The 25,891-nt window shown below is 39.9% G+C and overlaps 4 protein-coding genes across 5 annotated transcripts; all 4 read left to right on the top strand.

The window, feature by feature from the left end:
- The first annotated feature begins 5,498 nt into the window (after window positions 1-5,498).
- Window positions 5,499-6,433, top strand: LOC147297632 (heavy metal-associated isoprenylated plant protein 47-like). 2 transcript variants are annotated; one of them, XR_015124250.1, is made up of 3 exons: window positions 5,499-5,628; window positions 5,766-5,890; window positions 5,986-5,997. XR_015124250.1 is itself a non-coding variant. In XM_086257274.1 (3 exons), exons 1-3 carry the CDS (start codon window positions 5,760-5,762, stop codon window positions 6,216-6,218), a joined length of 318 nt encoding a protein of 105 aa, XP_086113400.1. In that variant the 3' UTR covers window positions 6,219-6,433. The 2 variants fall into 2 exon arrangements, 1 of the variants encoding a protein (XP_086113400.1); XM_086257274.1 differs by lacking the exon at window positions 5,499-5,628 and having other exon boundaries at window positions 5,760-5,810; window positions 5,857-5,890; window positions 5,986-6,433.
- A 3,042-nt stretch (window positions 6,434-9,475) lies between these two features.
- LOC147297631 (BTB/POZ domain-containing protein) lies at window positions 9,476-11,794 on the top strand. The gene is made up of 4 exons (XM_086255350.1): window positions 9,476-10,021; window positions 10,369-10,514; window positions 10,661-10,779; window positions 10,942-11,794. Exons 1-4 carry the CDS (start codon window positions 9,903-9,905, stop codon window positions 11,542-11,544), a joined length of 987 nt encoding a protein of 328 aa, XP_086111476.1. The 5' UTR covers window positions 9,476-9,902; the 3' UTR covers window positions 11,545-11,794.
- Window positions 11,795-14,437: 2,643 nt separating this feature from the next.
- Window positions 14,438-19,614, top strand: LOC147297630 (subtilisin-like protease SBT5.4). The gene is made up of 11 exons (XM_086236651.1): window positions 14,438-14,521; window positions 14,651-14,760; window positions 14,872-14,969; window positions 15,128-15,292; window positions 16,062-16,170; window positions 17,202-17,754; window positions 17,936-18,033; window positions 18,119-18,364; window positions 18,460-18,574; window positions 18,662-18,875; window positions 18,986-19,614. The coding sequence occupies exons 1-11, from the start codon at window positions 14,438-14,440 to the stop codon at window positions 19,519-19,521; spliced, it is 2,328 nt and encodes a 775-aa protein (XP_086092777.1). The 3' UTR covers window positions 19,522-19,614.
- Window positions 19,615-20,091: 477 nt separating this feature from the next.
- On the top strand, window positions 20,092-24,848 carry LOC147297629 (subtilisin-like protease SBT5.4). Its single transcript, XM_086250118.1, has 11 exons — window positions 20,092-20,223; window positions 20,318-20,427; window positions 20,507-20,604; window positions 20,741-20,905; window positions 21,648-21,753; window positions 22,427-22,961; window positions 23,155-23,252; window positions 23,325-23,576; window positions 23,676-23,790; window positions 23,917-24,130; window positions 24,293-24,848. Exons 1-11 carry the CDS (start codon window positions 20,140-20,142, stop codon window positions 24,829-24,831), a joined length of 2,316 nt encoding a protein of 771 aa, XP_086106244.1. The 5' UTR covers window positions 20,092-20,139; the 3' UTR covers window positions 24,832-24,848.
- The last annotated feature ends 1,043 nt before the right edge of the window (window positions 24,849-25,891 follow it).

The raw sequence follows: 25,891 nt of genomic DNA, 5'->3' as shown, positions 1-25,891 counted from the left end.
GCTCGCATTGGGGGGTCCATTCTATGCTCTTCCCTGCTCCCCTTAAGGCTTTGAAGAAAGGGAGGCACCGGTCAGTGGACTTCGAGATGAAACGGTTCAGGGCGGCGACTCTTCCAGTCAGACTCTGGATTTCCTTGCGTGTCCTTGGAGATTTCATGTTGATCAAGGCCTGGATCTTCTCCGGGTTGGCCTCAATCCCCCGTTGGCTGACCAGGTAGCCAAGGAACTTTCCTGACCGAACCCCAAAGACACATTTGGCTGGGTTCAGCCGCATCTGATACTCCTTCAGGACTCCGAACATGTCTGAGAGGTCCCTGACGTGATCGTCCGCCTTGATGCTTTTGACCAGCATGTCATCTACGTAAACCTCTACGGATTTGCCGATGGAGGATCTGAACATGTGGTTGACCAGCCTTTGGTAGGTGGCTCCGGCGTTTTTGAGGCCGAAGGGCATGACCTTGTAACAGTACATGCCGCGATCCGTTATGAAAGATGTGCCTTCCTGGTCGGACTTGTGCATCAGGATCTGGTTGTATCCAGAGTAGGCGTCCATGAAGCTGAGGAGCTGATGTCATGCTGTTGCATCGACGAGCTGATCTATTCTGGGCAAGGGAAAGCTATCCTTGGGACAAGCCCTGTTCAGATCGGTGAAGTCCACACACATCCTCCACTTCCCATTGTTCTTCTTTACCATGACCACGTTGGCAAGCCAGTCGGGGTAGTTGACCTCCCGGATGAACCCGTTGTTTTGCAACTTGGTTACCTCTTCAGCCATGGCGGCGTATCGGACCGGATCGTATGACCTCCTCTTCTGACGGACCGGTTTGCATCCTGGGTCAGTGTTCAGCCTGTGGGTGATCACGTCAGACGATATGCCTGGCATGTCATCGTAAGACCAGGCGAACACTTCCGCGTTGGCACGGAGGAAGTCAATTATGGCGGAGCGCTGCTCGAGGCTGATCTGAGTCCCCACTCGGACGAGCCGATCCGGTGTCTCGTCCGAGATCGGCACTTCCTCCCAAGCCTCGGCGGGAAGGGGCCGAGAATCTGAGCTCGGCTCGGAAGTGAAGTCGAATGTCTCCGCCCTCGGCCATCTGCCCGAATCGGCGATGGAGTCAAGTTCCTGCGAGTTCGGCAGCTGACCCTTCTGCTTGATCGAAGCGGCGTAGCATGACCGAGCCGAGCACTGGTCTCCTTGAACGACGATGCAGTCGTCGCCCACCGGACATTTGATGAGGAGGTTGGCGTAATGGACGATGCAGTCAAGGTCGACCAGAGCCGGTCTGCCCAGAATGATGTTGTAGGCTGACGGCCGCTTGACGACAATGAAGTACGTCATGCAGGTCTTCTTAATCGGTCCCTTCCCGAGCGAAAGGGGAAGGTAGATGTGTCCGAGGGGCTGAACCACTTCTCCCCCGAACCCGACCAAGGCAGGTGTATCGGTCTCCAACTTATCCTCGCAGATGCCCATCTGCGCGAACGCAGAGTGGTAGAGGATGTTGACTGAGCTCCCTCCATCGACGAAGGAGCGCGCGATGGTTGTCCCGGCCACCTCAGCCACTATGACGACCGGATCATAGTGGGGGAAGATGATCTCGTTTGCCTCGTTCGGCTCAAAGGTGACCGGCGCCCAGTCCTTCCGCTGTCTTTTGGAAGTGCTGGGCTGACCTGCCTGGATCGACAGGGACTCGTGAGCTTGAGCCGCCTGTCTGACATACTCCTTCTGGGATCGGTTCGAGCTCCCCACGAAGGTTGGTCCCCCGCCGATTGATCCGATGGCAGCATCCTGGACCTCGATGGTGTTGGTGGGCTTCCTCGGCGCGGCCTTGGGTATCCTAGGCCCACCGGCCAGGAATTGATTGATCTTACCCGCCCGGGCAAGAGTCTCAATCCCGTCGCGGAGGGCGTAGCAATCACCCGTAACGTGGCCGTGATTGGAGTGGTATTTGCAGAAGACGCCCTCCTTGATTTTGTCTGGGGGTGGTCCCTTGATCTCCCTTGCAACTGGGAGTTGATCCTTGACCTTGGAGTAGATTGTCTCCAGACCGGCATTGAGGGGAGTGTACTCCGTGTACTGGACAAACTTGGGTCCCTTACCCAGAAGTTGGCGTGGCTCCTCGGTCCTGGTCTTCTTGGATTGGACCTGGGGTTTGGGACTTGCAACCTCTTCCTCCTTCCTCTTGGCCGAGGTCGGCCTGGGATTCAGGGCCTCCACCTGAGCATCCCACTCCTCAGCCCGCGCCCACTTAGTGGCTTCGGCAGAAAGCTCATCGTAAGTGGAGGGAGGATTCCTCATTAGGTGGGAGCGGAGTCCCCCAGCATGCAGACCTTGCATGAGGGCATTCTTTGCTGACCTATCGTCGCAATCGTCGCACTTCGTATACTCGATGTTGAAGCGGATCAGATAGGCCTTGAGGCTCTCCCCTTCCTGCTGCTTAACGAGCGACATATCGTTCAAGTTGTAGAGTCGTTCGGATACAACCCGATATCTCGCCAGGAAGGCCCTTCGGAGGTCGGAGAATGAATCGATGGAGTTCGGTTGGAGAGTTCGGAACCATCCCCGAGCCGAGCCCTTCAAGGTCGAAGGGAAGATTCTGCACTTCGTGGCTTCAGATGCCTGGCGGGCCTCCATGGCGTATCTGAAGCTGTCAAGATGGTCGTAGGGATCCTTGGTCCCATCGTACTGATCCATCTTGGGGGGTTTGGTGTCGCGGGAGACCTCAGCATCCAGGATTCTGCTGGTGTACGGGAGGGGGAGTTCCTCTCCGTGGTCGGCCCTACCGATGTATCCCCTGGAGACCTCGACGTGGCCGAGCCGATCGTGGACGCTCCGGATTTGGTCCTGGACCAGAGTCCGGACAAGATTTTCCACGTCGGGCGGGGTCGGCTCGGCCGCATTTTCCCCCGAGCATTCGGCCTGGTTACCGAGTCTCTCACTCACCGGCTGGCGAGTGATCCTCTCGCTCACCGGTCATCGATCCGACATGATCATAGTCGATCCCAGTCGGTCGCTCACCGATCGCCTCCCTGAGTGAGCTCCTGATGGGGAAGGATCCTGGCTGATGATGGGGCCGAGCCTATCCCCAATCGGGACCCTGGTTTCAGCCGAACCGACTGGACTGTTGGCCCCCAACCTTGATTGGGCCGGGGGTCGTCGGTTTGTATTCGGGTCGGCACGGTCTCCGCCCGAATTCCTGGGGACACGTTTCCCGAAAGCCGCCTGTTTTCGTTGAAGAAGACGGTGGGCGTTCAGGCACTCGGCCTGTTCAGCCGGGGGCATGTCCTCGAAGCCCGGGAAGACGTGATCCGAGTCCTGCCGATCGGTCTGGTCGTTCGGCTCGGCAGGAGTGCTTTGCCGAGAAGGAGATGGTGAAAGGACCTCCTGCTCGGTTCGGGTTCGGCGCGATTGGAAACCCGAACCCCCACTATTCTCGAGCCGAGCACGATGGCGTGCAAGTTCGCCGGCCAGCTCGGCCTGCTTCGCAAGCAGCTCATTATTCTGCTTCAGGAGTGCATTCTCTGCGGCTAGATGTCGCCGGCTCTCCTTAAGGAGTTTATGGGCAGCTCGGATTTTCGAGGGACCTTTGGACTTTGATGTCCTGGGGAGTTGTGCTCCCCTCGTTTTCTCAGGCGTCTCAGGCTGATGTTGTTCATCATTCTGAGATGTTCCTGAGGAAGAGCTGGTGTCCCGAAAGATGGTAGTCATGATGACTCGCGTGAAGGAAGAGCTTAGCGCTTGCGGTGATGAACACAACGGCTGAAGTCAATTCCCACAGACGGCGCCAATCTGTTGATGCAAATTCTCGTAAGGTAGATGCAACAACTTAGATAAGCTGATCTGGCTGATCAGGTGCTTCGCTGGATGATGAAGTGGATGCTGGTTGAGATCTTCCTGCAAGAGAAACAAGGTCAAGGGAGATGGACCGGTGTGGTACCAGCCAAACACGCTCCGATGATGAAGTCAGTGATGGTGTTTGATGGTGGATGAGGAAGAACAAAGGAAGAACTTGGGAGAATGGGAAGAACAAGGCAAATGTTCTGGGTTATTCTCAGCAAGTTGGGTATGCTCTTCGGAGAGTGGAAATTTTGTGTAAGTGTTTTGTGTGTAGATGCGTAGTCCTCGTTTTTGCACATATGACTTGATATATATAAGCAAAAGAAACCTTAATGAGTAAGATACCTGCATGTGAATGAATGGTTGCCAGAGACCCACGCACCTGGTCAGACCTAGTTGCATGCTCAGCTGCCTGCTTCTTCAGCATTCAATGCTGCATTGAATGCTCCATTAAATGCAAGGCTGGAAGGTTCAGGCAGACTGCTCCAGTAGTCATGAATGCAAGCCTGATATCCCCTCTGTCAGAAGATTTGTGTCAGGTGCATTTAAGTGTGGCGGTTCGTCCCAGCATGATCTTCCCGGGAATGGCGGCGGAGAGCCGAGCCGAGCCGATACAAGCACATGTTCTTATGCGTAGACATAAAGTCCATGTGTGATCGGATCGGGCATGGGATTCAAGACTGAGCCGATCCAGTAGACTGGGGTCCTTCCGAGCCCTAACTGGTCGACGCCAGAACTCGAAAAGAGACCGTGCCCTGTGCCGAGCCGAGCCGAACCGGAATGACCGTGGTGAGATGGACACTCGATCCATTGAAAGATCATCGGTTCGGCTCGGACCGAACATGGTGGGCCCGGCGTGGAAATTCGGTCTGAGCTGGCAGAGGAAATGCTGACCAGTGATGATGTGGAGGCCAAAGTTTGACCATAGAAAGTCAACTCCGAGGTGGGTGTTGACCAGCCACGTGTCGAGCTGTGATTGGCTATTCGGATCGATGTGGTTTTTCCCACAAACACGTATTATCACAAACAACAGAAGGCTTTGTAATATTCAATGTGAATCTCAGCCATACGTTGAAGAAACTCCTTAGCCTTGACGAAGTCACAAAGACGGAAGACATAGATGTGATCGATGGAATTAATTTATTTTTGTTCCTTCAATTATTATGGTTTAGTAGTATTGTTAACCGGTACGCGCGTTGTGACGAAACTAGCTTCTAGGTTTGAGTTAATATTAATGAAGCTATCACACAACAACTTTGAAGTCCACTTAATTTATTGATTGTTTTATGAAGAGCTGTCTGATAAATTTTTATACGAAATGAAATGGAAGACTTCCATTTACTTAAAAGTTTTAAAGCACCACCTTGTATACGCTTAAGAGAGTCTAAATTGGATCGAGGCATGCATATATATATATGACTATTGACTAACCAAACTAATATCTGAATTGTCTTGTATTTGTAAGACAATTGAAAGCATTGTTTCAAATTTGAGGTTGATCGAGAGCGTGGCTTGACTAGTTGACTCAGACTGATCGAACAGTGTGTGGAAATCTCAGTTTCCAAGCAGCTGACCCTATTATTAATTATTAAAAATTTACATGTTTATGTATCACTAGGTTCCTATAAATACAACATAGAATTAGTGTTACTTTGCAAGTGACCTCTAAGTCTTCAAGTACTACTAGAAATCAAAAGGATACATTCATTTCTATATACATATAGATTCATAGAGTTTTTACTTTCGTCCCAAAAAAACTACCCAATTTCATATACATATTCTCCAACATGAAGGTAAGCCTTTCAATTTAATTTTATTCTTAGATCATATATAAGTACTCCTGCATTTCATGAAAGTTTTACAGATATATGTTTTTAGGCAAATGAAACAAAAGGCTTTAACGTACTACGATATGACCTTATTTATGCAGCAAAAGATAGTGATGAAGGTGCAACTCAACTCTGAAAAATGCAAATATTTCTTTTTTCCATGCACAAATAACACTGAGGAAGGCAGAAGCTAGCAGGGCCTTGAAGATTGCTGCAGTCGCCAAAGGTATACATCAATCAAATAATCGAATAATTTGGTGACTACCCAATAGTGAATATCATTCATAGGATTGGTGTTGATATAATTAATGGATCATGCAGGTGTGAGCAAAGTGTCAATAGACGTAGAGAAAGAGCAGATGGAGGTGATTGGAGAGAATGTTGATTCCGTTGAATTGACCAAGACATTGAGAAAGAAGCTTGGCTTCGCCAGCATACTTAGTGTTGAAGAAGTGAAGAAAGAAGAGGAAAAACCAAAACCAGTGGTAGTTCCAATTCAATGCACATCAAGCTATTTTCATTATCCGCACTATGACGTGCTTGGCCGCTGGTGATATATTGAGCACTGTTAACTTCACTTTTCTACAAAGGACCTCAAGAACACCAGTTGAAAATTTGTTCTTTTTTTTTCGAGAAAGTTTGGTTGTTTGTTTTTTTCCATGTAGTAACGTTGCTCTATTATGTGATTGTTTCTGAAATTTTGTTGATTGTATTTTATGCACTACCAAAGATTTATTATGATATATGCTCATATGTTTTTCCTTTTCTTTATTCACAATTTCACACCTATAAGGGCCATGGTTCAGAACCAATGAACCATATACAACACTCTGAAGCCCTCAAAAGTCCTCTTTGGAACAAGTGTAAGAAGGGCCAGCCCATTTACAGCCTGAAGAACAGGGACTTGAAAAAAAACAGCCCAAATTGAACGGATGGCCCAACTTTATATGATATGTAAATTGGGTTCAAAGTAAGATGCCGGATCTAGAAAGGTCTAAAGCCCGAAAGAATATAAACTTAACAAATTGGGTGATATTATGGACACCCAAACATAATCTCCTCACACCCATCCCCAAATTCTTAATCTAAGATTTTCAATTTTACACCTATAATTAAAAAATGGAAAAAGTAACTAAAGCACATCTCCCTCACCAATTAGCTTATAGTTTAGTAATTTCTCTTTCTAATGTTGGAAACTGTTCTAAGTTCAAGTCCCTCTTTCCCCTCTCCGCGGGCGAACTACCCCTTATACTCAAAGACAAATAGTTGAGCCTGTCTTATGATATGACAATTAACCAAAACTTGAGGAGAAGGGTTGGTGTATGGTTTTTTTTTTTTTTTTGGTCTGAAGGGTTGTTGTATGGTTGGTTGGTCCATATGCACTGGGTTTGGTGAGTCACCCTATCTAGTGCCAATTGCATAATTAAGCATGAAGCAGCCATTTTCCTCATCACTCATTGGTAGTGTAACTAGTGTTTGCCGACAGAATCAGCACTCCTCCAGTACTCTTTTTCTATTTTCTCTTTTTTTATTTATTTAAGTTTCATTTCCAATAAATAAATCACAAATAATTAGTATATCCATTACCTGCTACCACCTATCCCTGTGACAATCTGCTTCACAGCTACCATTCAAACTTTGACATGCAAGTTGATGGGCTGCCATGACCCAATTGCCTTCCCCATTGTAATTTTGTAAAGAAAGGTCTCTTTCAGTTGCTGCCTGTTGTTTGATCATTTACATATAATCAACGGTCAGGCCAGAAAGAATCAAGATTATGAATTATTTAATTGGGACACTCTAATTAATAAGGAACTGCCACACTCCACAATGATGTCTGGAGTTATTTATGGACTCGAGACAAAAGGGTCACTAGATCTCATCAAATAAATTACAGTATTTCTCTTCGAAGAAACATAAATTATCAAATAAAAAATTATATGATGTTAATTATTACAATATCTAACTTGATTGCAAACTGTTGACCACAGCATGAATAGAATCTGTGTTTATTGGACCTCCAGCTTTCATAGATTTCTGCAATCATATTGGATGCAGAGTTATCTGTTGCACCACAAAAGGGTCTGCAATTTTCTTACTTGAGTCATTAAGTGTGGAGTTTCAATATTGTTTACTAAGCAAAATCTAGTAATTGATTGCTCAGGATCAAATACAATCATATGTTTGATAAAAACGATACAGTTAATGCATCTTTTAATTTGTATATATATATATATATATATATATGGTAGGGCTTTGCACTTATACATCATTCTAGAAAATTAACTTTAACCCAATAGACGATTATTGTCCATTTTAATTTATAACCAGTATACTGAATTACTGACCACATTTAGCGATCAAATTGTTATTTCTATGCTTGGAAAAATCAGTTTTCATTTTTTCTATTGATGGAGAGAATCATCAAGCTCTATAAAGGAAATTATGTCTTATGAGAGGCCCTATATATGTTCCCAAATGAGTGTCCTACATATATAGACAACTCAAACAAAAAACTTAAACAAAAAAAAAATCCCACAAGTGGGCCACTTTTTATTACTGCCTTTGTCTATGGCTGTGTCTGTGATCATCATCAACTGACCATGCCCCACTAGCATATGGTGTGTCTTATACAGGAAATTGGGAGGAGAAAAAAAGATGATTAATATATGAGCAATATGTTACTTGCAATACTGGGATGCTTAAAAGGATTCTAGGTTGATATGTCCCACACATAGATACCTTTCTTGTCTACTTGTATGACCTCCAATCAAAGAATTTTCTTTGCCAATTTATCTAAGAGAAGGAAACAAATGAACCCAAGATTCCAATCCTTCCCAATCAATGCCTCCATGAAAATTTGCTTTTTCCCTCTTTCTATATTCTAATGGTATCCCTACAGAAATTATTGTTTACTGAAATTTATTAAGAAATCTTGTTTAAGTGGATATGATAGCATAATGGTGTGTGAAATCATTCATTTGAAGCTTGCACATTAATACCTTTGAATTTGCTGTAAGCTATTAGCTTACATGTCCTTTTCCTTTTTTCTCTTTTTGATATGACTATATGAGATTGATTATTCATGGGGATTACCACCTCTCATATATCTTTCAGCATCATTTAACCTCAAAGTCACCACAAAGCCAAATTATCATCTTCATGACTGCATATGCTTCCATAATAAAACTGCCAAAATATTACTATTCCCAATCCAAGGACATGGGTAACTGCTACTAGCTAGAAAATCAAGATAGGCTCAATCCAGTGGTTAGGAATTACTGCTTTTAAACTACCACCACCCGGCCCTTTATTGGAAAAACTCATCCTATCACTTAAAATTGTTTGAAATATCTAGGGACATATTAGTGCTTTTATGATTTCTCAATTGACCATGTTCACTTAATAATTAGATATTAAATGCTGCCATCTTACAAGTTACAACAGATGGCCCCCATGCAAGCCTGACCAAATTTGGGCTATTCCAATGGAAATTTACTCCAAATACACTTTGGTAAATTACACATAAATAATAAATAAGTTTTTTTTTTTTTTGGGTAAGGAACAACCGAACAAATAAGTCAAATATTGTCAAAAGAATTGATACTTCGCTTCAAAGACAAATAATGAAGAGAAAGTCTTTTCCATTCAAAGCATGCCCTCACATTTACACAAACCCGTGCCATGAACAATTTATGAGAAACAAACCAAAATCCATCTAAATAAGTAAAAACCCCATAATACCCCTCATCCCATCCTGCTCCTTAAGTAGTGTGTAAGCCAACAAACCACTCCCATACGGCCATACCACCCCTAGGCCCCAACCCCACTCGCCCTCTCTCTCTCACTCTCCCTCCCTCCCTCTCCCAAGTCTCAGCCAAAACAACCTTCATTATCAATGGCGTAAACAAACGCCCAAAGCAATGCTTGCGTGCCCGAAACCATTGGAAGAACCGCAACCCAATGAGATTTAAATACCAAAATCAAAACCCATATCGAAAAACTTTATATTTTTCTTGAATTTTTGACACTGCTAGAGTTAGTAGCAGTCCACAGAGGAAAAACAGAGGAAAACAGAGAGAGAGAGAGAAGAGAGAGGCTGTCCGAGTTGCATATGCTAATGAGAAGTGAGCATTGTGTGAATTGTCAACCTGGGAAAGCCCGGAGAGTTTCTGTTCGAGGGTATCTTCGACTGCATCCATGAAATCACGACGGCCTTGGCTTTCTCTGCTGCTAGGATGAGCGATTCAGCTTACAGAGTCGAAACGACGTCGCGTCTTGCCCAATGGAGGATCGACAACTTGGCTTCCTGCACCTACCGAAAGTCCGATCCTTTCAAGATTGGCAAGTGGAATTGGTCAGTCACAAAACCCTGCTCTCAATAATCGTTTTTATTTTTTATTTTTGTATTTTTCACCAAGATTCTTGCTCTGTCCAAATTGATGATCATCAAGGTTGAATGCCACTAAGCCATGCAAGATTAGTATTGATTTAGGATTAACCATTTAAATTTCAATCATTTATGTTCATCATGGAAAGAAATTTCAAATTTATCCATTACTTGTTATGAAATGTGGGATTAAATTTCTAACCCTCTGATTGGTAGCTGGGAAAATTTCTCTGTTTTTGCTTTATATATTTTCTGGGTTGGAGTGAATTATAACCTTTTCCTCTTTCACTTTCTGTTTGGGGTTTGAAATGTAGGCACTTATCTGTAGAGAAGAACAGGGTGTTGTTTGTTAAATTGTACCCAGAGATATCGAATTTAACAAGAGATAATCCGCCGATTGCATCTTTTATCATTCGAGTGGTCTGTTCTGTGGGTGATCGCAAGGCCTTAACTCATCCAGGTAACCCCTAAATTTTGATAATGCTTTTGTGCCTTACAGAAAGAATTCACTTCTCCATGTTTTTTTAATCATACCAATTTTTCCTTTTATGTTTGTTTTTTCCTTTTGCACTATTAACTGAGGCTATGTTTGTTACGTCTATGTAGAAATAACAAACAGAAAGATCAAGAGCAATGATGATTTTGTTTGGGCAATTGAGGTTCCCTTAACAGGAAAATTCATCATTGACGTTGAGTTCCTTGATTTGAAGACTGCATCTCCAGACGTAAGTATCTGATCATAAGAACTAGTAACTATAAATTTAGCTATGTATCACATTGTTCTGATGAAACTGAGATCAGGGTCAACAAAAGTCTAATAAACAAGAGTGTGCTGACTTTACCATTCCTAATTTAACAATGCTAATTTTGCATTGTTACATGTATAGGGTGGAGAACCTTGCTCCATCTGGGCTGAAGGAGTGACACCAAAACGATCAAATGCAACCGCTCTTGCGTCCCTTGGTCGAATGTTGACAGAAGGCATCCACACAGACATCATAATTAACGCGTCTGATGGGAGCGTTGGAGCCCATCGTGCAATTCTTGCTGCAAGATCACCTGTTTTCCGGAGCATGTTTTCACATGACCTTAAAGAGAAGGAACTGTCTACCATAGACATATGTGACATGTCAATTGATGCTTGCCAGGCTTTTCTGAATTACGTTTATGGGAACATCGGACACGAAGAGTTTCTGGCCCACAGGCTGGCACTTCTCCGTGCTGCTGATAAGTATGACATCTCTGACCTGAAAGAAGCATGTCATGAGAGTCTTTTGGAAGATATTGATACAAAGAATGTACTTGAAAGGCTTCAAAATGCATCTCTATATCAATTGCCGAGACTGAAAACCAGCTGCATGCGGTATCTTGTGAAGTTCGGTAAGATGTATGATATCCGAGATGATTTCAATGTATTCTTGCAATATGCAGACAGGGACTTGATAGCAGAAATCTTCCATGAAATTCTTAATGCCTGGAAGGGTTTCTGAAGCCTACAAAAACAAAAGAATGGAATCATAAGTGTGGTTCGTTCTACTGTATCCTATTATGTCCATGAATATGGATTGTTAGTAGTGTACTAGTGTGTAGGATTTGTTGCCATGATGATTCTTTAGTCAAGAGAGAATTTGTCAATATCTTCATGTACATATAATATTGGTTCTCATGACATAGATGTTGTCATCCTTGTTTACAGAAACACATATTCTTGAATTAAAAAATGATAGTTGAATGATTTCATATTTTGGTTTCAGAGTTTATGAGGATTTTATTTGATCAATTTGATACTTACATTTAACAACAATTAACAGCACCTTAGGTCCTCAACTCCTCATCCAATATAAAGTCAGTTTCTGAAGCCTTCCCCATTGAATCATGTCAAGCAGGCTAGTGGGTACTGATATTGAGTTCTTTTCATTTTTCTAGGTAACCCAGGCCAAGTGAGTTTATAAGTCTATAAGTTAATTTCCATGCCATATTTTTCATCTTTTCTGGAAAAATTGAATTGGAAGCTAAAACAATGATTTCATGCATATTAAAATAAAGTGCAACTTGTCCACTTGCACTCATTGATATTCAACCAAGTCTGTAGAGTATTGCACATTTGCACTAATTGATATTCAATGGCAACAAAGTCAAGCATTTGTTATTCAGTAATATAACCCAGTTACCTATCATGTAATTCTCAAGAAAATCCAAACGTAGAGCTAACAAATAATAAAGATATGGTTTTGCCCCTCCAAAACCATTTTTTAACTCCTACGATTTGGATGAAAATTTGATCGGATTTTGGGAAAATATCAAGGAAATGAAGATGATTAAATAATTATAACTGTGATATTATCATAATAGTTTAGATATATGTCGTCATAATTGTATTATACTTCATTTGATACTCGAGAATTAAGAAAAATCAAGATAAAATCTACAGAGTTATCACAATGGGATTCCCAAAGAGATGAGGATTACTTGAAGGCCAAATTTGAGTTTTTCAGGATTCTAACTCTATAAATATGCACCACTAACAACACAAGATGGGCCATGTTCCCTAGGTTTAAGGTTTTAATTTTCGCAATATGAACAACAACGGCTCCGATATTAGTCAATCTAAACGTGACTATGTTGGACAACTATTGCAGAAAATTATATGCAACAATTTTAAAATCTCAGAAGGTGTATGTGTAATTTTTTAAACTTCAAAAGATATATGTGAGAAAACGATTAACTTTAGAGAGTATAAATATAAATTACTCTACAACAAATATGGACTTTGAATTCTACAAACATATGTACCCATAGGGCCAGTCAAAACCTAATAAAGGAGCTCTCCTTAAGCATTGCAGCCCAAATTATTTAGAGAGATAGTTGCACGAAACTTTATTTTCTTATTGGAAAATATTTAGGTCACTCCTATGGGGTATTCCAAGGTCACCTCATCCCTTTAAATTTCGATTTCGACAATACCGGTGCATGATCGGAACCGTTCACTTTTTAGATAACCAATTAAAGATTATCTCTGTAAAAAAATTGATGGTTTTCAATTATAAGAGTGATTTTTTGACCAAACCGTTGATTTTTTCTATTTAATCAACAATAGTTATATAACCAAACGATTTCCGATTGACTTGATTTTTTACAGAAATGATCTATAATAAGTAATCTAAAAAATGAACGGTTTCGATCATGCACTAGCATTACCGAAATTGCAAATCCGTTATTTAAGATTGAACTCAAATTTAAATAAATGAGACACGGTTAAACAAATTAAATAAGCGTGCAAACTAGCAAGACTTTTTTGAAAAAGATACGTTTATACCCTAATAAAATAAGACTCTTTAGCCGTATGTGCAAATCAATGTCTTATTCTCTTTTTGGGGGAGGCTTCAAGTTATGCATGTTAGAGTAAAAAGGTTAATAAAGGCTAGTCTAACCCACACTAACATATGTAATATACAACCTTTTTTTAAATGAATAATACTGAAAACTCAATCTAAGACCCAAAAAATATAAAATAAAATAAAATCAATGGTCAAGAGGAGCGTTGAGTAGCCCATGCTGTCATGCAGCAATCATATAATTTGGTTGTCTAAAAACTGCATGGCAATTTTTTCCCTAGATGAGAAGGCAGAGGACATTTTTATCTATTTAGGCAAACCTAGTTGCAGGCTTGCATGGGCCTAAATGCAAGTTTGGCCCATCTACAAAAACAAGTGAGATTTTTTTTTTTGGCCAAAAAAAAAAAAAAACAAGTGAGATTATAACTTGGATTTCAATATTTTTTTTTCTCTCAGATGAGAGACGTGACCATAGCACTATAGAAGATCCAATCCTATGTGATCAATGCTTGTGCTAATTTTGGTTGATATGATTCCTCCGTATTCAATGTTTGTGCTAATTTTTTGGGTCCTATCCTATGCGATAAATTATTTTTTATTGCCAAAAAATTTGGCCAATCAGATATCTGATATTCCCCAAACAAAAGGAAAAACAATCCCCCACTGATGACTTCGGTTAAAATTTGACAGATGGAGACCATAATTTTTGGAAAACATGAGAATATGTTTCTCAAATTCCCATTTTGAAGCCACTGATTTTGATACTAAATGACTGCCAAAATCTTCATTCCCAACCATATATATCCACTAATCAGAATGTACCCAAATAAATAAATATATGTTTCCATAAACTATAAAATTATATAATTATTATTTTCTCTAAAATACTCCAAAATGGAAACACTTTCCGTTATTAATGTAAAAGGAAAGAAATTTTGCTTCCAAAAACAGGCAAAAGCAGAGCTTTAAAAACAGGGGAAAACAGAGACCCTTTGCACTTCTCTCCAGGAAACCAACTTGAGCAACAGAGAACATTCAAAGGAACACAATGGGGCACTCAGTTCTCCCTCCTTTTTTTCTCTCAGTTCTTCTTTTCTCTCTGCTTCAGATACCAACCCATGCTGCTAAAAAGGCATGCATGCATTGCATTTTTGTTTTTTTGCCCTTTAAATGATTATGAGTCTTTGTTCTTCTAGTATAGTTGTAGAAGTTTCATTCTAATGAATTCTACTAATGGCCTTGAAATTATTCTTTGTTTCAGTCTTACATAGTGTACTTAGGAACGCATGCCCATGGTGCGGACCTTTCATCAATTGATCTAGATAGTGTGACTAATTCTCATTATAATTTGTTAGGAACATTCTTGGGAAGGTATGGAATTATACATAACTTCTGTGCAGGCTTCGTTGTTTTTTTTTTTTTTTAATTTAAAATTTTCATTTCTAACTTGTTCAAATTTTTTTGTCTCAATTTCTTGAACAGCAATGAGAAGGCCAAGGAAGCAATATTTTACTCCTATACCAGAAATATCAATGGCTTTGCCGCAATTTTGGATGACGAAGAAGCTGCTGAGATTGCAAGTAAGAATTTGAACTCAATGTGTTTTCTGGAAAGTGTATCAATTTTTTAATGCTTTGGAAATCAGTTTTAGAAGTTCTATTAGATTTACAGTTTGCTCTGTTTTCTCTGTTTTCCTATGTTTTCTTTTTCTGATAATGGCTATCATCTGCAATTGCAGAGAACCCAAATGTTGTATCTGTGTTTCCAAACAAAGGAAGAAAATTACATACAACTCGTTCATGGGATTTTCTTGGATTGGAAGAAAATGGAGCAATTCGACCCGGCTCGATTTGGAAGAAGGCACAGTTTGGTTCAAATACAATTATTGGAAACCTTGATACTGGTAATTTTATTTAATTTTATAATTTTTGGTATATATGTCAAGTTATATTGAACTGCTTGGATGGTATGATCGGTTACACTCTGTGCTTTTCTTAGTAACTGTCTAAACCATTGAATGTTGCATGAGTTTTTAAAACTTGATTTGTTGCGTACACGTTTTTAGCATATCTAATTTCTTCTAATTAAAACTTGAAGTTGACTATGAGAATGCTGCTTCGTTTTATATAATGATGATGCTTTGACCTAACCAAATTAGATCAGCGTTTTCATATCCGATAAAATGACTGAAGTGATATATGATATAAGTTTAAATAAAACATTTCCTAATCTTGAAACGCTACCAACCCATTATGGCATTTTGCATAATGATTTTGAATGTTTGATCCACCCACTATCATATTTTACAGAATTCAGGCACTATGGATTGTCAACCAGCCATGTTAGTGCATTTTTTGTTTTACTTAACTGCAATTTATCTTAATTTTTCGAAATTAACTACTATGAGAATGCAGTTTAGTGAACAGAACGTACTGCTTGTAATTTCTGCTCCATACATAAATTTCTTGTGTGTTTCCAATATAGTTTATCTTTATATAAACAATTGAACAATGGGTCAATGAAAAATAGATCTGGACTATACATATATGCTTTTGCTTCCATTATGCATAGTATATTAATTTGTGTGTCACACACTGTTGATTGTCCATCATGTTTTGACAATTTCCTTTGGCTGCCTTCTTTTCTTTAATGGGTTTGTGCCTTTGTGGTAGGTGTTTGGCCTGAATCAAAGAGCTTTAGTGATGAAGGGATGGGACCTATCCCATCCAAGTGGCGTGGAATCTGTCAGCTTGACACCAAAGACAGAGTCCGTTGCAACAGGTCCATTCTCTTTTCCCAGTACCTCTTGCTGTTTTTCTCTAATGCCTAAATTCCATGGTACTATATATGTTTGTGGAGGGCCTGTTTTGCTCATAAGTACTTAATAGCCTAGCTAGCTACACCATGCTTTGACATAGTGGATAAACTAATGCTAAAGTGGCTTGCCTTTGGCTAAGCTTTGTTGGGTTTCTTATATAGCACTCAAATCATTCAACTGATTGGAGATAGAGATCTGCGAGTTTGAGTTTCTGACTTTGTATTTGATCTTAGGGTTTGTGGGAGATGATTGTATTGTACCCATGGATAATTGACTTTTGAAAGTATTAGTTTGCATTGGGACCTGTTGGTTACATGTATGATCTAACAACCTAACTTTATGATAAAGTTTGAAATGAAAGAGGGGGGGGGTCCCAAGTATAAAGTTCCCTAAAAGTTGTCTCCCACCTCTGTATATAGTATGGTATACTTTTGCAATTTACGAATTATGGGATGGGAAGAATATGCTTTGGGACTCATCCAAAATAGAAAAGTTAATTTGGAGGACAACCAAAATGGTTTCCTCTTTATTTATCCACATTGAGGGGATTTGTTTGGTCCTTACCATGCTGGGACTGAACACCCTCCACTAAATCTCTCAAAGTCAACCTGATCATGGTTTATGTTGCACATTTTCATCACATGCAGACGTATCACCGACTATGCTAGCCATGTCTGTGTCACACAGGGACATTTTGGAGTGCCCATCTAATATACAAACATTTGTAATTATTATTTATTTATCACATTTGTACGGATGTGCATGAATATCTCGCTTTCACGTATAAGTTGTATAACTTATGTTTGTGTTAACTTAGTTTTGGGGGCAGAAATTCAAGGCTCTCCAATTTTCATAAAATAGGGTGCATTGTACATTGCTTATTTGTTTAATATCATTCACATGGCTATGTTTTCCAGTTAAAGAAACTTTGCTTGCTAGCTAAATACACGTTTTGCTGATAATGACAATGCAATTACCATTTTCCCTTATGCAGGAAGCTAATCGGAGCAAGGTACTTTAACAAAGGTTATGCCGCATTTGCAGCCACTCTTAACTCCTCCACTGTCCCCAAGTCCATCCGCCCCACGGCACGTGACCACGAGGGCCATGGTACACACACCCTTTCAACAGCTGGTGGCAATTTCGTTCCGGGAGCAAGTGTTTTGGGTAATGGCAATGGCACTGCAAAGGGTGGATCGCCGAAGGCTCGTGTGGCTGCTTACAAAGTATGTTGGCCGCCAATCAATGACAACTCTTGCTTTGATGCAGACATCATGGCCGCCTTTGATGCTGCAATCAGTGATGGTGTTGATGTGCTTTCAGTGTCTCTGGGCGGTGATGCTTCGGAATTTTTGGATGATGGGATTTCAATAGGGGCCTTCCATGCAGTTAAGAATGGCATTGTTGTGGTCAGCTCAGCTGGCAATTCAGGGCCTATTCCGGGTACAGTTTCAAATGTGTCACCATGGATGTTCACAGTTGGAGCTAGCACAATTGATCGCCAATTCTCCAGTTATGTTGCTCTTGGCAACAAGAAGCATCTCAAGGTGTTCCTATTGATGCCATCACTATTTGTTTCTTAATTTGAATGCCATAATGTGACAGTTGATGTGTTAATTAACGGTTGTGCTGCTGAATAGTCCTATCCTTGTCATTGTCGTAAATCGTAATGTGCATGACAGTTGATGTTAACAGTTGTTCTAATGATCCTCCAATGTTTAATGCCAGGGAGCAAGTCTTTCCTCTGGAACATTGCCATTTAAGAAGTTCTATCCATTGATAAGTGCAGCAGATGCTAAAGCTGCTAATGCATCTGTTTCAGATGCGTGAGTACCTTCAATTTTTTTTTTTTACTGATTCTGCATAATTTACAATACTTGACCAATGACCATTACTTATTAATCCCTGCAGTCAGCTCTGTAAGGCTGGAACCCTCGACCGGAAGAAGGTGAAGGGGAAAATTTTGGTCTGCCTTCGAGGGAAGAATGCAAGAGCAGAGAAGGGTCAGCATGCTGTTGTTGCAGGCTCTGTTGGAATGATTTTGGTTAATGATAAGCAAAGTGGGAATGAAATTGTGGCTGAGGCTCACTTGCTCCCCGCTTCACATGTCAATTATACTGATGGAGAATCTGTCTTTGCCTACATCAAGTCTACCAAGTACTTGTTTAGATCTTTCACGTTATGTTTTTGAACCAGAAAAGTTCATGATTAATTTTCTGGCCTCTCATTTAAGCCAAATTTGTGTTCGTCAGGACCCCTATGGCTTACATAACTCCTATCAAGACTGAACTAGGAACAAAGCCAGCTCCATTTATGGCTGCATTCTCATCTAGGGGACCTAACACCATTGAGCCATCAATCCTTAAGGTATCTTGGATATTCTTTGTTAACTTCTTTTGTGTGTAATATCTGTTGAGATTAGTTATTGGAACTTATTCTGGTTTTTTACATCAGCCTGATATCACAGCACCAGGAGTGAGTATAATTGCTGCTTTTGCCGAAGCAAAAGGGCCATCTGATCTGGATTTTGATAAGCGTCGGATACCTTTTAATGCACAATCTGGAACTTCAATGTCATGCCCTCATGTATCTGGAATCGTTGGTCTTCTGAAAACACTTCACCCGTCATGGAGCCCTGCTGCTATTAAATCTGCAATCATGACCACCGGTACAAATTTTTTTTTTTTTTTTTTGAGATAACTAGAATGTTCACTTTTGCAGAAATATGTCACAGTTGCTCTTGAATTCCTAATTTTCATTTTTCTGCTTTGTTTGCAGCAAGAAAACGAGATAACAACATGAAGGCAATGCTGGACTCAACCAAGGTCCCAGCAACACCATTTGCTTATGGTGCAGGATATGTTCAACCAAACCGTGCAATGGATCCTGGACTTGTTTATGACTTAACTACTGATGATTACTTGAATTTCTTATGTGCTCGTGGCTACAACGAGTTGCAGCTCAAATTATTTTCTAATAAGCCACACAAATGCTCCAAGGCATTTACTCTGGCTGATTTTAACTATCCTTCAATTACAGTTCCCGATCTCCATGTCAGGTCGGTCACCATAACTAGAAGAGTCAAGAATGTTGGTTCTCCTGGCACATACACAGTGCAAGTTAAGCCTCCAGCTGGAGTTTCTGTTTCGGTTAAGCCTAGAAGCTTGCAATTCAAGACCATTGGTGAAGAGATGAAGTTCAGGGTTACTTTGAAGGCTAAGGTTGAGGGTCCCAAAGACTATGTATTTGGAGAGTTGAAATGGTCAGATGGGAAACACATTGTCAGGAGTCCTATTGTTGTGATGCACCACTAGAAATGACACAAAGTAGTCAATCAATTCATGTTCATAATTGGCTAGAGCCTTCAAAATAAGCAGAATTAGAGATTAATTAGATGTAGAAAAATTGAATGAAGGAATTGATGGTATTTGGTTAATTATCATTTGAGACATGTTTTCTTTCTCTTGTTTGTACCCTCAAACAAGATACTCAGTATGCTAATGATAACTGGTAATTGATTTAAAGGATTACATTGTCTGGTTTTACACAATGATTTATTTAAACTTTTTCATGACGTGAGCTAATGGTGTGCTACAACATGCTACCCCAACAAACAAAAAGAAGGACAAAGACTTGAAAACATGCGGCCATAGTAGCATATGCTTTTATAAAGTTCTAAATGAGCGAAACTTACAATGGCTACCATCTTTTGAAAGATGCTACAAAAAAAGAAAGTGAGAAAGAATATTAATAGTAGTCAACCATCATTTAAAAGATGCCTTATGTGCGTAATAGAATTTTTTTTATTTTGGAATCTACTTTTCTAGTTATCAATGCCATAAATTTTATGGATATGCCAACAATTTGGCATACAGAGAAATACACTTAAACCAGCTTTTTAGCCAACTTTAGAGCACAAACTAACCAAAGCAATGGTGCTTTCAACTCTTCCTCCCTTACTCCTACCAGTTCTTTTGTTCTCCCTGTTGCAGACACCTGCCCTTTCAACCAAAAAGGCAAGCATACACTTCTTTTAATCTGTTGCTACATTTACACAATTTTCTTGAACATAATGATTACATTTGTATGTATTTTTGAATGGTACTGCAGTCATATATAGTGTACTTAGGAGCACATTCACATGGCCCAGAACCATCATCGGCTGATCTCGATTGTGCAAGAAAATTCCATTACAATTTTCTGGGGTCTTTCTTGAGAAGGTATAGAAGCTGCAGTGATATTTGTGATTTGAACCTCTGGTCATTTTCATATAAGTTGATGTTTGAACTTCATTCACAGCAATAAGACTGCCAAAGATGTGATTTTCTACTCCTATACGAGACATATTAATGGTTTTGCTGCACTTCTTGAAGAGGAAGAAGCTGCAGACATTGCTGGTAATTTAATTAGTAACAAATTTCACTTATATATTTCTCTTTTTTTCTCTTAAACTTGTTTTTCCTCCTGGTTCAACCTGAATGCATATAATCAGGACCATATTTATTAAATTGCAATGTATTTGTGAGGATGCAGAGCATCCAAATGTGGTATCAGTTTTCTTAAACAAGGGAAGAAAACTGCAAACAACCAGTTCATGGAATTTTCTTGGATTAGAGAGAAATGGACTAATTCCTTCAGACTCCATTTGGAAGAAGGCAAGGTTTGGTGAAGATACAATAATTGCAAACATCGATACTGGTATGTTCTCTATGACATCAATTAATTACTTTTTTCTTTTCTTCAAGTATTATGAAACCTGTAAATACTGTCACATTATTTCTGACAATTGGTTTCTGTAGGCGTGAGTTGTAATTTAGGAGTCATATTTCTAATTTACTTTCCTTATTGTGTAATTTTCTTATTCTATGTTTTCGTAGGCTAGTCTAATTAGGATAAATTTACTATTTTTCCTATTATTATTAATTAGTTTTTTTTTTTTTTTTTGTACTTATGAAGATTGTTGTCTTATAAATAGGATAAATATTAAGATGAATAAAGATGCTGAATTATTTTACTTAAAGTCCGAATTTTGACAGTTCGTTAAACCTAGAAGTTGATAATTTAGATTATTCTACTAAGACTTGTATTATTCTTTAAAAATGGACCGTAAGAGGACTAGATGATAAACTTTGTGATGGAAGCATAATACTATACAGCATTTTTGCATCCACACCTGGTTCGGGTGGATTAGAGAATCATTGTCAATCCTACACATGAAGTTAGCTTGTTTGGACAGTATTCTATACGGAATCCATGATCCTATATGAGAATCCTTTAAGTATAAAAAATTTCTTGTATAGGATTGGCATAAAGGATTCTCGTATAGGATCTCGTTTGTACGAGGTGTGGATGACCCGATTATGCATGCGAGAATTACCCTAATACTATATGTTTGACATTTTTAAGCATTGTCTCTTTTCCCTGTGATGGGGTGTGATAGGTGTTTGGCCAGAATCGAAGGGCTTTAGTGATGAAGGGTTGGGACCCGTCCCTTCCAAGTGGCGTGGAATTTGTCAGCATGACACAGAGCGAGTTCGTTGCAACAGGTCCAATCTCTCAACCACTGATTTAATTTTTGGGTGATAGGGACAGAAAATTAAAAAAAAAAATGGAAAACTAGTTAGAATTTTTGACTGAGATCAAAATATTATTCTTGGTGATGGACATTTCTTTGAAGTCAAATCCCACCACATGGTACTTAATTGTGTCTTTATTGAAGCAATAATGATCCAACTCGGTTACATAAATGCAGGGGTTCATCAATCATTGGTTAGAAGGCCATGATTGAGAGCATCTTGAGCTACTTTTCAATAAAGTAGATGCAAAATACAAAGGATTTTGACATTATTGGATTTTCGGTTTTCCCCACATATTATTATTTTTCCCTAATAACAGCAGTCAGTCAGTCACCACCTACTCTTGTTTCTATTTGGCACAAAGTCACTATCTGTTTTTTGCTGAAGAGATTCTATGATCCTTCTTAATAACAGCATTTAATTGCTTCACATACTTTATTTATTTTTTGAGAATGGTAATCAAATTTACTATGAATGATTTGTAAGCCTTCCTTAGGAGGCTTTCTGTGCATAATTTGCATATCTAACCCAGTTTTTGTGAATTTAAAATTTAAATAATAAACTTGGAAGAATGTTTAAATCAAGCTTAAGTAAGCTTGTATGAGTATCTCTCTCATATATGACGGGGCACATTTTAATGCAGAAAGCTGATTGGAACAAGGTACTTTAACAATGGTCTTGCTATGTATGCTGGCCCTCTCAACTCCACCTTTTTCACTGTTCGTGACCACGATGGCCATGGAACCCATACCCTATCCACGGCTGCTGGTAACTTTGTTCCCGGAGTAAGTGTTTTTGGCAATGGCAATGGAACTGCCAAGGGCGGGTCACCTCTGGCCCGCGTTGCTGCGTATAAGGTATGCTGGCCACCATTTGAAGGTGTCCAGTGCTTTGAGGCAGACGTCTTAGCTGCCTTTGATGCTGCAATAAGTGATGGTGTTGATGTAATCTCTGTGTCTCTTGGTGGAGGAACAGAGGAATTTTTTAACAATGCAATTTCAATAGGGGCCTTCCATGCCGTTAAAAATGGCATTGTTGTGGTTAGTGCTGCTGGGAATTCCGGACCAAATCCTGGGACAGTATTAAATGTGTCACCCTGGTTAGTAACAGTTGGGGCTGGCGCGATTGATCGAGAGTTCACAAGTTATGTTTTTCTTGGAAACAAGAAGCATTTGAAGGTATTGTACGTTTGGCACCACATGGCTTGTATGTATGAGGGAGGTCAAGCCAATATAGCCAAACTAGGATGTCCATTTGTGAAATGGTTGCCAATACCAACAAGCCTGTTTGATGTTTTATATTTCTCTTTGGACAATTGCTTTACTAGACATGATGAATTGCACTAACTAGTTTACATTTTCACTGTGCCAGGGTGCAAGCTTTTCAGGTAAAGGCTTGCCATCCGAAAATTTCTACCCGTTGATCAGCGCTGCAGATGCAAAAGACGCCACTGCATCCACCAGAGAAGCGTAAGATCTATTAATTTCAGAAATTTGTATGACCCTAACAATGTGTAAGTAGCTTCATTTTTCTATTCACAGTGTATCTTGCAAGACTGGAACCCTCGATCCTAGGAAGGTGAATGGAAAGATCTTGGTTTGCCTTCGAGAATTTAATGATAATGCAAGAACTGAGAAGAGCCAGGAAGCTGATATGGCAGGTGCTGTCGGGATGATCCTGGTTAATGATGAGCAAAGTGGAAATGATGTCGTCGCCGATCCTCATGTGCTCCTTACTTCACATGTCAACTACACTGACGGAAAATTTGTCTTTGATTACATCAAATCTACCAAGTCTTTAACTCTCTCACTTACTAATTTCTATATCAACTTTGTTTATATGAAAAGGGATATCTTAATAACTAACACATAGTATAACTATATTTTTAACAGAACTCCTATGGCTTATCTGACTCCAGTACAGACTGAATTGGGAACAAAGCCAGCTCCATTTGTGGCTCAATTTTCATCTAGGGGGCCTAACCTCCTGGTGGAGGCAATCTTTAAGGTCAATCTTCAATTTGTATCTTTTCTAATTCAAATTGATGGTTTTTTTCTCTTATTTTTTTGTTTTTTTTTCTTAAGTTTACCATTACAGACGATGTTACATGAAAGTTTCCATTACATATTTCAGCCTGATATCATTGCACCAGGGGTGAGCATAATTGCTGCATATACTGAAGCAGCAGGACCAACTTTTCAAGTATCTGATACTCGCCGGGTTCCTTTTAATGTGCAAACTGGCACTTCAATGGCATGCCCTCATGTATCTGGAATTGCAGGGCTTCTCAGGACACTCCACCCAGATTGGAGTCCAGCAGCTATTAAATCTGCAATCATGACCACTGGTGCATAACATTTTCCCTCAGTTGTTTCCATTGACCAATTTTTCTTTTTGGTAATAGGTCATATTTGGTATTAAATGAAATGCATAACACTTTCCTTAGATATTAATGAAATACAAATCTGTAATAGTATCACTCACTTAGTCAATTTTCTTATATATGCAGCTACAACACAGGATGACAGCATGAAACCAATGCTTGATTCATCTTATATGAAGGCCACACCATTTGCTTATGGCTCAGGACACATTCAACCAAATAAAGCAATGGACCCAGGATTGATTTATAACATAACCACACTTGATTACTTGAACTTCTTATGTGCTCGCGGATACAACGAAACCATGATCAAATCTTTCTCCAACTCACCTTATAAATGTCCCAAGTCATTCAGCCTAGCAGACTTCAACTACCCTTCAATTGCAGTTCCTAATCTGAGTGCAGACTCAGTGACCATTACTAGAAAAGTTACAAATGTTGGTTCTCCCGGCACATACAAAGTGCACGTCAAGGCACCGCCAGAAGTAGAAGTTTTGGTTAAACCTAGAAGCTTGAAATTTGAGAGAATTTGTGAAGTGAAAAAGTTTAAGGTTATATTTAAAGCTAAGGTAAAGGATAAGCCTCAAGGGTATGTATTTGGAGAGTTGATATGGTCAGATGGCAATCACTATGTAAAGAGTCCTCTTGCAGTGAAGCACTATTAGAAACTAATTTTTGGCTACTTTTGCATTCAACCCTGGATTCATTTGTCAGTTCAATTTCCCAGTAAAAGAATGATTGTTGTAATGACACTTCTAGTGTAACAAGTGTGCTTAATTGGTTGCTTTATATTTTCCTGCCATATGAATATGATCAGATCAGCTAGCTGCAACCAGTTAACAAAGATCCATAGAACTCATAAAATCAGCTAATTTTCAGGCAATTTACATTTGCTAAAGATATTTAGCCCCAACCTAGAACCAAGCATTATTGGTGAATATAAAATCTAAATTATAAAGCATCCAAAAAGTTAAACCAACCCTCTTACGTACCCAGAAAAATAAAAAATAAAACAAACTAAACCATCCATGAAAAAGCTTGGAAACATATTCAACACACAAACAAAAATACATAAATGGACACTAAAGAAAATTAAATCAAGAGATAAACAAATTTCTTAACATACAAACAAACCTAGCTATATTGTTTAGATGAGTAATGGAGAGAAGTGAGGAGAGGGAGGAATAACAGGAAACCTAGGGCATGGGTGGAATAGGTAAGATAACATCGTTTTACTTTCTAAGCTCTAACCACTCAGAAACAGTAATTAGCAAATTGTCATCTTCCCTACTCACCCATGCCACAACCTTCCCAAAATTCCATCTCCCTCTCCATATTCTCTGCTTGATCTTCACTTGTTGAGCTAATGGCCTCCCAATATTGCTTATCTTTATTTATATAGGCTTGTCAAATGTCAACCAAACTTCTTTGTCCATAGCCATTGGATTAAAGATGAATATTAGGTACAAACAATGATCTGGCCCTTCATTTCTTTGGTAGGCCTTTCCAAACCTATCTGGCCTTTGTTAACTAACAGTCAACGAGTTCATCATCAAAAAGCTATGAAAAATGAAAAAATGTTAGGGCATTACCTTAATAACTTTTCTTCTTGAAAATAACAGGGGGGGGGGGGGGCTATTCAGACAATCCAAAACCACTGAGTTGACCACCCCTTTTGCCCCTGCATAAAAAAAAAAAAAAAAAAAAACTCTGTTTTCCAATTTT

The sequence above is a fragment of the Dryas octopetala genome, chromosome 1 (genome assembly GCF_963921425.1).
Source record: "Dryas octopetala chromosome 1, drDryOcto1.1, whole genome shotgun sequence".
In the NCBI taxonomy this organism is placed as follows: Eukaryota; Viridiplantae; Streptophyta; class Magnoliopsida; order Rosales; family Rosaceae; genus Dryas; species Dryas octopetala.
This window is presented reverse-complemented; position numbering and strand designations above follow the sequence as displayed.